The sequence below is a fragment of the Stigmatopora nigra genome, chromosome 14, assembly GCF_051989575.1.
Source record: "Stigmatopora nigra isolate UIUO_SnigA chromosome 14, RoL_Snig_1.1, whole genome shotgun sequence".
NCBI lineage: Eukaryota > Metazoa > Chordata > Actinopteri > Syngnathiformes > Syngnathidae > Stigmatopora > Stigmatopora nigra.
The window spans coordinates 1,357,894-1,371,179 of record NC_135521.1 but is presented as its reverse complement, the minus strand read 5'-3'; the positions used below and the strand labels follow the sequence as shown (position 1 = coordinate 1,371,179).

The 13,286-nt window shown below is 42.5% G+C and overlaps 2 protein-coding genes across 2 annotated transcripts in view; both read left to right on the top strand.

Annotated features, from left to right (window-relative positions):
* fat2 (FAT atypical cadherin 2) overlaps positions 1-2,038 on the top strand; it is a 59,174-nt gene extending 57,136 nt beyond the window's left edge. The window contains exon 29 of the mRNA XM_077733376.1: positions 681-2,038. Coding sequence (XP_077589502.1) covers positions 681-1,153 — 473 coding nt within the window. The 3' untranslated portion in view covers positions 1,154-2,038. The remainder of the gene's footprint in view (positions 1-680) is intronic.
* Positions 2,039-3,894: 1,856 nt separating this feature from the next.
* mtnr1al (melatonin receptor type 1A like) lies at positions 3,895-11,927 on the top strand. Its single transcript, XM_077733121.1, has 3 exons — positions 3,895-4,424; positions 8,695-8,813; positions 8,891-11,927. Exons 1-3 carry the CDS (start codon positions 4,088-4,090, stop codon positions 9,539-9,541), a joined length of 1,107 nt encoding a protein of 368 aa, XP_077589247.1. The 5' UTR covers positions 3,895-4,087; the 3' UTR covers positions 9,542-11,927.
* The last annotated feature ends 1,359 nt before the right edge of the window (positions 11,928-13,286 follow it).

The following is a 13,286-nucleotide window of genomic DNA, read 5'->3' as shown; positions in this document are numbered from 1 at the left end:
CCTTCGTCAGAAAATAAACAGGAAAGGCGGCACGGCGACCTCCAACACGTTAAAAGAGACGCCACGGCCGCCATCCAACGGGAGCCGAGTGTTTGGATATTAATGAAGATTTATGTACTCCCGCTCCTGGTTTCCTTTCACGCAAAATAGGCGGCGAATTACAAGCAAGGTCAGCAGCTGCTGCCGCCGTGCGTTCTTTTCACCCCAAGAAATGCAAATAGCCACGCTTTATTTCCATAATGCCAGGCTAGGCCCTTTTTATCAGGCCTTCGGATGATACTTGGCGTTACACCAAAGAAATATAAGCCGTCTCCAACAGACTTTTCTGGATTTCTGTACTATTCCAATGACAATAAAAGCATTCAATGCAATGCAATTATTTCCAACAAAGGGCGCCCAAATGAAGCATAGCATCATTATGTTATCAAAATCAAAGAAAAGACTAAATAGGGAGCTTTGACAGGTCGTTTATGATATCTGTCTCTTACTGATGACACCTTAAACATTGTTAAATGTGTCAGATATTCATTTCATTTTTAAAGTGTTGAGTATTGTGACAAAGAAAACATTTAAAACTAACAGACTGGTTCAAATCTTAATATCAGGTGATCCAACCAATCTGGATTCTGTCATTTCTGAAACCAAAACCTGAAAAAGTGATCCCACTTTTGTCTTTTCAGTCTATCCTGCCGACCCGGACTACTTTGGGCGCCCGGTGGCCGCCGCCACGCAAGTTTTCCCTCAGTTTGACATCGTGGAAGACGTCTACTCGTCCCCCGCCTCATCCGACTCACGCCGCAACTCTCGTTTTGGCGGCTTCCCCTTCCCTCTGGAGCGTTCAGAACGCCGCGCCCCGCTGCCACCCTGCTACGGCAATCAGGACCTGGATCGTTTCCTGGACCCCAACGGCGTCCCACTTCCGAGGTCACGCTGCCCCGACGCATACTCGGTCGGCGGCTACCGCCCGGTCAAGCGCTCTGAAAGCGACGTGGCGGGCTACAAGCGACTTAGCTTGAGTCTAGCGGCGTCCGGGTCGACCCGTGGCGATGTGGAGCCGCCGCGGAGGAGGCCAGGCGGTGGCGAGACGCGCCGATTCGAAGGCGGAAGCTCGTTGGAGAACGACTATGGAAGCTGCGAGGAAGTCATGTTTTGAGGATGCTACGGATGGACGGACTGACGGCATTCCAAAGCATTTCCACTGGATGAACTTTATTTTGAAACAACCTTGTTTTTGATTCTTTTTCCCAACAGGCAAATCCCATCCACACAAAAAAGTGAAAACAACCCTGAAAGTTGGCCGTGAAATGAGAGTTGACAGCAAGTTGAAACGGACAGAAACTGGGCATTAAACGAAAATGGAAATGCAGAAAGCCTGACGGACGCTTCCATATATATACGTGCCATGGAAATCTTTTACAAGTCCACCTGGAAAAAAATGCAATTGAAAAGGATTTCATAGGAGGAAGCTTCGAAAAAATATACGCCGCTTGATTGGACGATGGCTCTTAGCGTCCTCAAATGTTCTTGCTTCCTTTTTTAATGAGAAAATCAAGTGTATTTCTGACCAAACTTGGGAAATTGACCCCCTTTGAGGCCCCACCTTACTTTTTAAAGTCATTTTTGACATTAGGAGCCTTTGGACTTGGTGAAAACTTACTTAAACGCGCCGTCAGATTTTCTAAAAATGTCTTCTATAAGACACATTTTTTGCGTCCCTCTTATTGTCGTCGTCGTTTCACAATCTGAATTTGGATAAAGCCGCTATCTGGATTTAAAACAAAAAAAGAAAGCACATTTTTTTCCTTATTTCAGCACTTTTTGCGGCCATGTGAAGTGTCGTCGTCGTTTTTTTTTTTTTTGTAGATAAAAATGTTGTTGTTGCGTTTTTGTGGTGAATGTCCATTTTGGTCCAATCAAATGTCAGAAAGTTTATTTTTTTAATGTTTCTCCACTGTGCCATTTTAACTTTGATGTATACAATAGATATAGTAAATATAAAAAATAAAAAAAAGACATTATTCTATGGATCGGCGCACATTTAATTGGAATTTAATACTTATTTAAATTATTTTGTTGGTGTAAGACTCCTGTTTGAGTTCATTGATTCATTTTTGCTTTTCCTTTTCAGGGTCACGGGGGTGCTGGAGCCTATCCCAACAGAAAGACGGACTACAGCCTGGATTGGTCGCCAGTTACGCCATCAAAGCGCCTCTGAGTGGGAATCGATCCCTCGCCTTTCTTCTTCAAAGCACCACTGCATCACTAGGTAATTGACTTTCATCATTATATTTTTAAAAAGAGAAACAGAATTGAAGTAGTCTGAATTTTTATTCTTTTTTTTTTATTTAACGATATAGAAATGAAGCAAAATGTATTGGGGTTTGTTTGTATATATTTGTTTTTAAAAATCTGTTGATTTTAAAGGAAACGTGACTAAAATACTAATATATGAAAGCAATTGTATAGAAACAATGTCGCTGTTTGAGGCACGTCCGTCCAAAACAAGTTAGTGAGGTTTTTTTTTTTGCGCGAGTAACATTTGAAGAGACATCAAACGGCGTCCATTATTTCAGCACCTGAGGTGTCGTCATCATTATCCATTTAGAGAGACGTGGCCAGTTAACGATGTGGGCGCTGCGGGCCTTCCCCACCTTTCATCTTTAATGGAAACTCCAGTTAAAAAGTCATACACTCAAGCTCGTGTATTTAGGCAGTTCAATTCACATTTAAAAAATATAATAAATGCCATCTATTCAAAATACTTGTAACCACTTCACTTGGAGTTAACTCACAAATGACTGAAAGTAATTATTCTAAACTTAAATGAACATCTATCTTTTTTAGACTTGCTACTACTGGTTATACATACTAGTACCATTTTTAGCATATGCTACTTGGTTACAAGTAGTGTTACAAGTTGTTTTACAGACGTTATACTCCCAAATTCTGATTGGACAGAAGTAGGGGCAATTTGCATATGATTATTATTACTGTATACTTTAGTCAAAGCTTTTAAACACTTTAAAAAGTATCAGAGATTAAAAATAAAATGTCAAAAATAACAAATACCAAGTGGAGAAATGTGAGATTTTATTAGAGCAAAGTACTTTATTCGCACCGAATAATTTTTCAATCTTAGTTGTTGTTAGCGAAACGTCCATTGGTAATTAATCTGATTTCTGAATTCAATGGTATAATTTAAAAAATAATAATAATAAAGGAAAAGTCGCCAAGCAAGAGTTGAAAAGTCATACTAGTTGAAAATGTGGCATTCTTTTCATAAATCATTTCATTTAATAATGAATTGATGATGGCATTCATGCTGGCTTTGGCTCTCATCGGGCGTGCGCGAGGGCGAGCGCGTGCGCCATTGGTTGGCGTGCTCTGCCTTAACGACGTCTCATGAATACGCAAATTGCGCCAAGCTTTCCGTTTTACTGTATCAGCACCAGCGCTAAGTTTCCCTAGAAGTCACTTTGACAGCACAAGACGTCCAATTCATTCTGACTGAAGGGCAAATTAACATATTTCATGTTATTATTTTCCAAATTCAATTATTTTACTCGTATAAAATTGACCTCAGACACAAAAAGAGAACATTTCAGAATCTTTATAGTTTTATTCTTTATTCAGAACAATGGAAAGGTAATTCAAATTCCACATAGTAAAATCATAATGATTCAAATGATTGTTGAAATTTCTAGTGATGTTTTAAATAAGCTTTTTAATACAAGGTTGGGTGGCCATGACTGACGAATAAATGCGTCAAAGCGTATCGCTTCAGCGGAGCATCGCGTGCGCGCGTTGATGAGAGGGGAGACGGAGAGAGAGAGAGAAAAAAGGGAGAGAGAAATGGAGGGAGGGAGGATGGGAAGGGGCGGGTCGGGATGCTAAAAGGCGCGCACGTTGATTTCTTGGCGCACGACTCCACAGCGCGAGGACCCGACCGCCATGGCAGCGGAAAGAAGGGGCGAGCGCGCCGCGCAGGTGTGGAATCCCGGACTCCGACCAGCGACCCCCCCGGCGCCCAGCGCCTCCGTGCCATCCGCCGGCGTCTTCCAAAAAGAGGCGCCCTAGAGTACTTGCCATGTTGCGCCCCAAGCGAGACCCGGCCAGGCTGCTGGATGCCCAGCATCAGCATCACTTTCAGCATCAGCATCAGTCGCCGCTGATGGCCGCCCAGCATCAGCATCCGCAGCTGCCGGCGCAGCGGGAGCACGGCTCCCCGGCATGGCCGCTGGGGGCCACGCAGGGGCCACGCGACGGCGCCACGCCGTCGTCGTCTCCGCCCCCGCACCAGCAGGCGTTCCCGTGGGCGGTGACCGTCCTGGCCGGCGTGCTCATCACTACCATCGTGGTGGACGTGGTGGGGAACCTGCTGGTCATCCTTTCCGTCTTCAGGAATAGGAAACTCAGGAAAACAGGTAACACTTCATCTCAAAACTAAAATAACTTCTTCTTTTTTTAACTTTTCTAGGTTTTTTTATGTTTCCTTCCAATTACATTTATGACAATTTGATGGCGTTTCATTTAGATTTTCTTCTTTTGTTGTCACTTTACTTTTAACACACTATTAATTAGGTGGTATTTTCAATTTTTTTGCTATTATTTGTATTTTCTTACAACTTATTTTTTTTACTACTTTGGCGAAAAGTTTTTAGTGTTATCATTTTTATTTTAGCGCGTTTTTTTTCTCAACTTTTACTATCATACCATAAAGTATGATTTTTTTCTTCTTTTAGCAGTACAAGCTTTTTTATTTTGGAAACTTTCTGAATGTGCCATTTTTAAAATATTTTCACGCATTTTACTACTACTTTCCTTTTTTAATTGTGATTTATTGTTCCCGACTGCCCTGGACATCTTCTTTCTCATCAAGTATAAATTATGTCATCTCGCAATGAAATCTGACTTTGACTGCCCCCCAAAAAAGGGGAATTTGCTCACAGATCACACACACACACCCAATGTCCCGTCATTGTCAAGGATGTTGAGTTTGCGGTCATGCTTCGTTCGATGTGTGTTCTTCTTTGTGTGCGTCTCTTCAAATTGTGTGTCCATCCCTTGGGGCGTAATCGAACAAAAAGAACAATTGGACACGTTTGTGAACAAAAAAAGGCTGGAAAAGACTCTGTTTTGTCACTTTGAAGTGTCTGAACGTCGTTATTGGAAGTATTTTCTCTTTCCTGTGATTGACAGGCTGATACTTTATCATTAAGTGTCAAAAAATAGGAATAATTGACAAAAATGGATGTGATGGCACCCAAATGATGACAATGACTTGATTCATATTGCAATTGCTTCATTTATTGAAGGACGTTACATTGACCTAATTGCGTTTGGATCGATGTTGAGTGGTTAGCCCTCGGCTTCACACTTCACAGTTCTGGAGTCGAGCCCGCAATGTATACTAAGTTAACTGGTTGAACACTTTAAATTGCCATATTCAAGCTATGAGTTTAGAGAGGAACTTTATGTTTTGTCCCATAAAGTTAATCCATTTTGTTGACAAAGGGTCAAAGGGCACTCGATCCCACAACTCACAAACCTCTGCTTTTGCCAATGAAATTGCATGAATGAGCTCGGGCGTTATCCGGCCCACCCATTTGAAAACCCCCGTAGTAGTAACTTCATATGTCATATACCAGCGACTACTTGTCACTCAACTGTCACTCAAACTCACCATGGCGCTCCCACATCCACTTAGTGATCAAGCTGTGGCCACCAAGTCTCCCACCCGGCCGCCTTCACTCTCCCAGAATCCGGCAAGGCCGGCCCTCCCCCTTCCTCCCAGCTCCCGAGCGAGCCATTCATCACCTGACACCCCCCGCGAACCCCACTCCACTCCCCCCCTTCCGTCTTTTCCGCTCTGGTCTCAATTCATCTCCTGACATTCCATTTTTTTCCGGGTCTCATTCCCAAGACGCATTCCCCCTTCACTGCTTTTGTCACCCTTGGCGGCGTTTGACTTTTTTTCCAATTTCCCATCCCGTCTCCATTATTCCTTATCCCGCCTCCCGAAATGGTCCGCCGGACCCCCGTGCGGGGGGCCATTGTATGCAAATGAGTCCCAAGCGGATCCATCCTGACATCGGGTGAAAGCGGATAGCGAAACGTGGGAGGACCGGGAGTCGGCGGATTGGTTTGCAAAGCACGCCAAAGGGGGAGGGGGGAGGGATAAAGGCGCCGCGGGGACGACGCTCCGGAACGTTCTGGGAAAACATCTGCTGCTTCTAGGAGATTAGGATATGGCGGAATTGGAGGGAGGCAACGTAATGGAAGGCTTTACCCGGACTGATCAGACGTCAACACCAGAGTTTTGGCAACTGATTAAATCTTGTTTTCTACTCTGATTTGACCCTGACTTTTCTGGTCCAATAGATATGTAGTAGGCCAGTTGATGCCAACTACAGAGGTGGATTGGGAACTTAGTTCAAATAGTAGTAGAGTGTCAACTCTGAAAGCTGACTGCCAAAAAAGCCTTATTATACTAATAGTTGTAACAGACAAAACAATAAATACTACTGCTTACTTATGGGAACCTGTGGTCCAGTGAATAAGTCATTGGCCTCCCACCTCTGTGGACCCGAGTTCGAATCCTGGTTTGCTCTGCTTACCTAACTTTTCCCACTGAAAGGTACCATAAAGTACATAAGTGTGATCTGGGAGTGAAAATAGGCAAAACAACAAATACTACTATTTCATTATGTGGAGTGGTGGCCCAGTGGATAAGTCATCAGTTTCCCACTTTTTTGGTCTTGGGTTCAAATCCAAGTGCTTGCAAAGATTTTCCCAATATTATTGAGGGTAAATGAAAGAGACAAAAGTATAAGTACTATTGCCTACTCTCATGGTGTGGTGGCTCAGTGGAAAAGTCTTCAGTCCTCCACATCTGTGGTCTTTAGTTCGAATCCTAGAACATGCTAAGATTTTCCCAATATTATTCAGCTAAATGAAAGGGATAAAAGTACAAGTACTACCACTTTCCTTCACAGGGTGGTGGCCCAGTGGATAAGTCATCAGTCTTCCGCATCTGTGGTCCTGGGTTCGAATCCTAGTGCATGCAAAGATTTTCCCAATATTGCTCAGGTAAATGAAAGACAAAAGTACAAGTACTACTGCTTACTCTCACAGGGTGGTGGCCCAGTGGTTAAGTCATCAGCCTCCCACCTCTGTGGTCCTGGGTTCAAATCCCAGTGCCTGCAAAGATTTTCCAAATATTATTCAGGTAAATGAATGAGATACAGTTATAAGTATTACAACCTTCTCTCGCAGGGTGGTGGCCCAGTGGTTAAGTCATCAGTCTTTCACCTCTGTGGTCCTGGGTTCAAGTCCCAGTGCCCGCAAATTTTCCAAATATTATTCAGTTAAAAGAATAAGTTCTAAGTATATAAGTGTTTAACTGAATAAGTATTCAGTGGTGGATGAAGCATTTTGTGGAAAAAAATGACTAAGTGTTTCACCCCATTTCCTTGGATAAAACGTTTCAACACCCATGTATAAGTGGGGCACGAGTTGGTGTAGTGGGTTGCACACTCGCCTTTGCACGGAGAGAACGTGAGTTCGCTTCCCGGTGTCGGCGGTTGACTGACCAAGCAAGCGGTCGAGGGTCGGCCGAAGGCCGACCCGAGAACGCCTTTCGCACAGACAGGTCCTTCAACTGTCTTCCGAACTGCCGAAGGCAGTTCGGAATATAACCTTTTGCTGAAAAGTATGACTAAGTGTTTTATATAAATTAAAAAGGTTTTTCTTTTTTTTTCCTTCTTATTCTTATTCCATTTTCCAGACCACTTGGTTCAGTGATCAGCCAAAGGGCGACAGCGGGAAGCGAACCCAGGTCTCCCACACGGGAGTCCAGTGCACTAACCTCTGCGCCAACCAAGTGACTACACTTTCCTTAGTAATCATTTGAGTGTCTTTCCAAGAAGTCCACAGAAATAATTAAGTGAAAAAGCGTCTCAACCGGGATTTGAACCCAGGTCTCCCAGACGGGAGTCTAGTGAACTAACCTCTGCGCCAACCAAGTGACTACACTTTCCTTTGTCATCATTTGAAGGTCTTGACCACACATGGTTTTCAGGTCAAATGAAAATGTAGTCGGCCAGTCGATGCCAAGAAAGGAGATGGATTGGAAATTTAACTCAACCAGTAGAGCATCCACCTGCCATGTGGAAGATTGTTGGTTCAAAACCAACATATTGCCATGTGTCACTTTTCTGATCAAATGGAAATGTAGTAGGCCAGTTGATGCCAATTGTGGAGGTGGATTGGGAATTTAGCTCATGCAGTAGAGCATTCACTTACCATGTGAAAGAAAGTTGGTTCGAAACCGACATGTTGACATGTGTCACTTTTCTGGTCAAATGGAAATGTAGTAGGCTTGTCCATCAGATCTCTATCGTCTCACTGTTAAATTCAAACTGAAAAAATATATAGTCTGTCCATGACAAATTAAGGAGATGGTTTGGGAATTTAGCTCAATCACTAGAGTGTCAACTTACTGTACCAAAGGTAGCAGGATCAAATCTCTTAGTTCTCATCTTGGAGGATACGGGCATCAATCCTGCTCCCATTGGCATGGTAAGCAACTATTTGAGCTAAGAACCGAGCCACCTCCTTACAAATTATCTGAAAAGAGGGAACTTATGTCAATAAGCAAATGAACTCACGTTAAATTCTTCTGTCTTTCTTTAGGCAACGCATTCGTGGTGAGCCTGGCTTTGGCCGACCTGCTGGTGGCAGTGTACCCGTACCCGCTGGTGCTGTCGGCCATCTTCCACGACGGCTGGATCGCCGGATATCTTCACTGCCAGGTCAGAGGACCCCACCCTCGAAAGACGATGTCTTGTTTGACCTTTTTTCATCATTTTTCCTTCCTTCACCCCGGCAGGCGAGCGGCTTCCTGATGGGCCTGAGCGTGATCGGCTCCATCTTCAACATCACAGGCATCGCCATCAACCGCTACTGCTACATCTGCCACAGCCTCCGCTACGACCGCCTCTTCTCCCCCACCAACACGGTGGGCTACGTGGCGCTGGTGTGGGCCCTGACCGTCCTGGCCATCGTGCCCAACTGGTTCGTGGAGTCGCTGCAGTACGACCCCCGCGTGTACTCCTGCACCTTCGTCCAGTCGGTCAGCTCGGCGTACACCATCGCCGTGGTGGTGGTCCACTTTGTGCTGCCCATCTCCATCGTCAGCTACTGCTACCTGCGCATCTGGACGCTGGTCATCCGCGTACGGCGCCGCGTCAAGCCCGACTCGCGGCCCAAGCTCAAGCCGCACGACCTGCGCAACTTCCTCACCATGTTTGTGGTTTTCGTGCTCTTTGCCGTTTGCTGGGCGCCCATTAACCTCATCGGCCTGGCGGTGGCGCTGGACCCTCGGCTGGGACGCGCCATCCCCGAGTGGCTCTTTACCGCCAGCTACTTTATGGCCTACTTTAACAGCTGCCTCAACGCCGTGGTCTACGGCGCGCTCAACCACAACTTCAGGAAGGAGTACAAGCGCATCGTGCTCATCGTCTTCAAGTTCCACTGCTGAGGGGGCAAAAAACACACAAAAAAACGGGGAATCTTACTTACCTGGAAACGGGTTTTTGGCTTGTTTTCTTCCCGCCGGATGAAAAAAAACAAAAAAGATGTTTACAACTCGGCGGGATCTTATTGTGGTGCTTTTTGAGAATTTCACGTCATCCAGTCTCATTAAGAAGCTGTCCTGCGTCTGTCTTTTTTTGCAATCTTTTGTGACGCGGTTCTGCATTCAAGGGCACTAGGAACACACACACACACACACATAATTATATGACATAAATGGTTGTACTAATTGACAATAAATTGAGACTGACATTAAATTATTGACAAGCTTCACTTAATGCATCCTCTGTTTAAGATGTTGAATTCAATGAAAGTGGGAAACTTGGGTCGTTTTAGTGGACAGGTGTCAAAGTGGCGGGCCGTGGGCCAAAAATGGCCCGCCATATCACTTTGTGCGGCCCAAGAACATAAATAATGAGTGCCGACTTTTGGTTCTATGATCAAATTCATAAATCAAAAATGTATAAGATTTGTAATAATTTGAACGTCCAAAAATGATTTATAGATATCATCGGTCGTGGGCCACGACAAAAAATGAGAAATTAGATACTTAAGGCATTCACAACATTTCATTACATTCAACTTTTGGAAAAATCTGGCTTATTTTTACTAAATTATATTGACAGTCAAAACACACTGTTCCCACTTCCATTTTGTCATTGAGAAAAAATATATAAATATACACTGTTGTGACTAACTCATCACAATACATTAAAAAAAACACATACACATACACACACACACACTTTACATAAGAGCATGGTGACCACATCACTGTGTTAGTACATAAATAGCAGCGGAGGCGTGCTTATCGTTGGCTTTGATTCTGTTAAGTGACGGTCTACGTGCATTTGTGTACATAAAAAAATGTGTTTGTGGGTTGCTTGGTTCCCTACAAGTAAAAAAATAAAAAAATACACCTCTCCCACAGTATTTCCAGCAAATGGAGAAAGTTGACAAAGACGGTTGTGGCGTCCAAAGAAAACCCTTGGCAAACAGGGTACTACTTTAACACAGAGAAAAGAAACTTTCTTTTGTTCTGATCAGCGTTTGGAGTCAAGTGCAAGTAGCAACAAGTGACATTTTTCTTTAAAGTCAACTTGGCAAAGAAGACTTTTCTAAAAGAAAGATCAGTATTAGAGTGGCTGAAAAAAGTTTTCTGTGTTTACATCATTCCAACTCAAAAGAAAAAAAAAGTTTCAGGAAAATCCTCATGGGTTTAAAATGCAATGAGATGTTTAAAATATAGGAAAGGTTTGTTTGTATATATATATATTTATGATTGTGGGATGTTAATCCTATCATGCACGACTTATATAGAATTTATTTTGAACCGTTAGAGGGCTCTCATTTAACTCATTGGCTGCCATTAATGGTGCGAGATGCCCAATCCCATTTATCTATTTGATGAATTTATACATTCATCATTATAAAAATAAAATAATGATTGACTATGGGGAAAAAAATGTTTTTTTAAATGACCAATAATAGTCACTTTAGCCAGTAAAGGGTTAAAGGATGCCTGTGTCCCTTAAAGGGTTAAAATCAACATTTGGCAAAGTTTGATGCCTCGTTTTTGCCTGTTAAAAAGTTGTTCTGAATTTGAGTTTTCAATGCCAGGCTTCCAAGTTGGAATGGATTTGGACAATTGCAGTTTATAAATTAAGGGCTACAAGCGACAAAGTACAAAGATCTTATTTTAGCACATTAGATTATTATTTTTATATGTAAAATACCACATTGATTTCAACATTTTGTCATGCTTTTACTGCTAAAGTGACTATCTACATTTAGCATTAAAGCATTAAAAATTCAACAGAATGTAAGCTCCTGTTGTGGGCCAATAAAAACTCAGAAGTCGGCCATAGTTGGGCCGCACGCCCTATTTTGGATACCCAAGTATCTTCAATGTGAAAAAGAATTGATTGTGTATATTATAAATTTGCAAATGATACATCGCTACTAGCTTATTTTTTTAATATTTTAGTATGTACTTTTGCACTTTTCTGTTAGCATCTGGCTGATGTTAACACGATGATTTGCTTCTGCCGCCTGCTCCATTTAACAATAGGCAACAGAAAAATGTTAGGCACAACATGGAGGCCAGATAGTTGTCAAATGAGTCAGCGGGCGCCTGAAAATGACCTCGCCAGCATCCGCCGTCTCGTTAAAATGCCTCAGAAGAAGAAGAAGAATGGGAATGGGAATGTTTGCTATTGGTGTTGCATTGGACAAACGAAAATGCGGGGAGTGTCACGTGACCTTTTTTTGCACATTGCCATGGAGAATGTTTTATCACGTTGCTAAAAAAAAAAAAGAAAACTGATGCTGATGGAACCGAGCTAATAAAGAGTTCACTGTGATAACAAAGACGCGCCTGTGTCCTATTTGAGGAAAATACATAGTGGAGGTCAATATGCTTTGGTGGCCTTAAAAATTCAAGAAAAAAATAAAAAAAACTAACACAGATGGTGACAGATGGTGACAAAAGAAAATATTTCTGATTATTATCAAAAAGTACTGTTTAAATGGCCCAAATATTTGAGTCAACTTGCACATTTGAAGTCATAAAATCAGAAAATAAAATCATGTACATACAGTAATCCCTCACTTATCACGTCTTCACTACTTTGCAATTTTTTCCGCTATTATTATTGTTTTTTTAAGTTCATAAAAATGTGAAAATCCACGCCGAAACTCACAACTAGAAACCACTTTTGCTACTAGGACTCAACACTTTAAAAAATTAAGTTATATTTTTTTAATTTTGCGGCCATGTTTGGTTAATATTAACCATGATATTCGTGGGGTTACTGTACGACAGAGAAAAAAAAGGGAAAACATGAAGAAAACAGAGAAGAGAGGTTAATTTCTGTACTTTACAACCCCATTAACAGCCTCTTCTTTGTCCATTGAATTAGCCAACAGCAGTGAAGATGGCACTTTTACAGCTGTGGAAGAGGAACATGCTTCACTTTAACGCCTTCTAGTCAATATATCTAGAGAGCCAGTGTGAGTGTGTATGTATGGCGCATCACCACGCAAATCTTTAATGTCACATTTAATGGTGCTGCTGATTCATATTCATTCTAACGCTTTCCTTGATGTCCAACACAAAGTAAGCTTACCAAACTAATTGCCACCAAGCACTTTCATGTGTTTACCATGACGCTGACTAGAAAAAATACATTTAAAATGAGTAAAAATCACTCACCAAGTGTTATGACTCGGGTGCAATGTCAGCGGAGAACGTAGAATCGAACCCAATTTCAGGGAAGCAGTCAAAGGACGAATGGGTGGTGGGTCCTAAGAAAATTTTCAATAAAATATGGCAGGGGTGTCAAGAAAATAACAATGACTTAGAATGAAATAACAAAATCAAACATGACGGGAAGACACGGGGAAGGAGACAAAGTTGACAATCTGACAATGACTCACAAATACACGGGGTTTAGGGAGACAGACTCGGGTTGATTACAATTAGGAACACTTGGGTAGCACAAGAGGGAGCAAGCAGAGGTTACACCAGGGGTGGAGAAACAACAGGTGAACACAATGGGCAATCAGTCGGACAAAACCGACACGGAGAAAACAGGATAAAAACAACCAAACAACACCCCAACTTACCTTAACAGAATGGATCAGAACGGATTTTGGAACGTGTATTCTAGGAATGTTTATAAGTCGGTTTT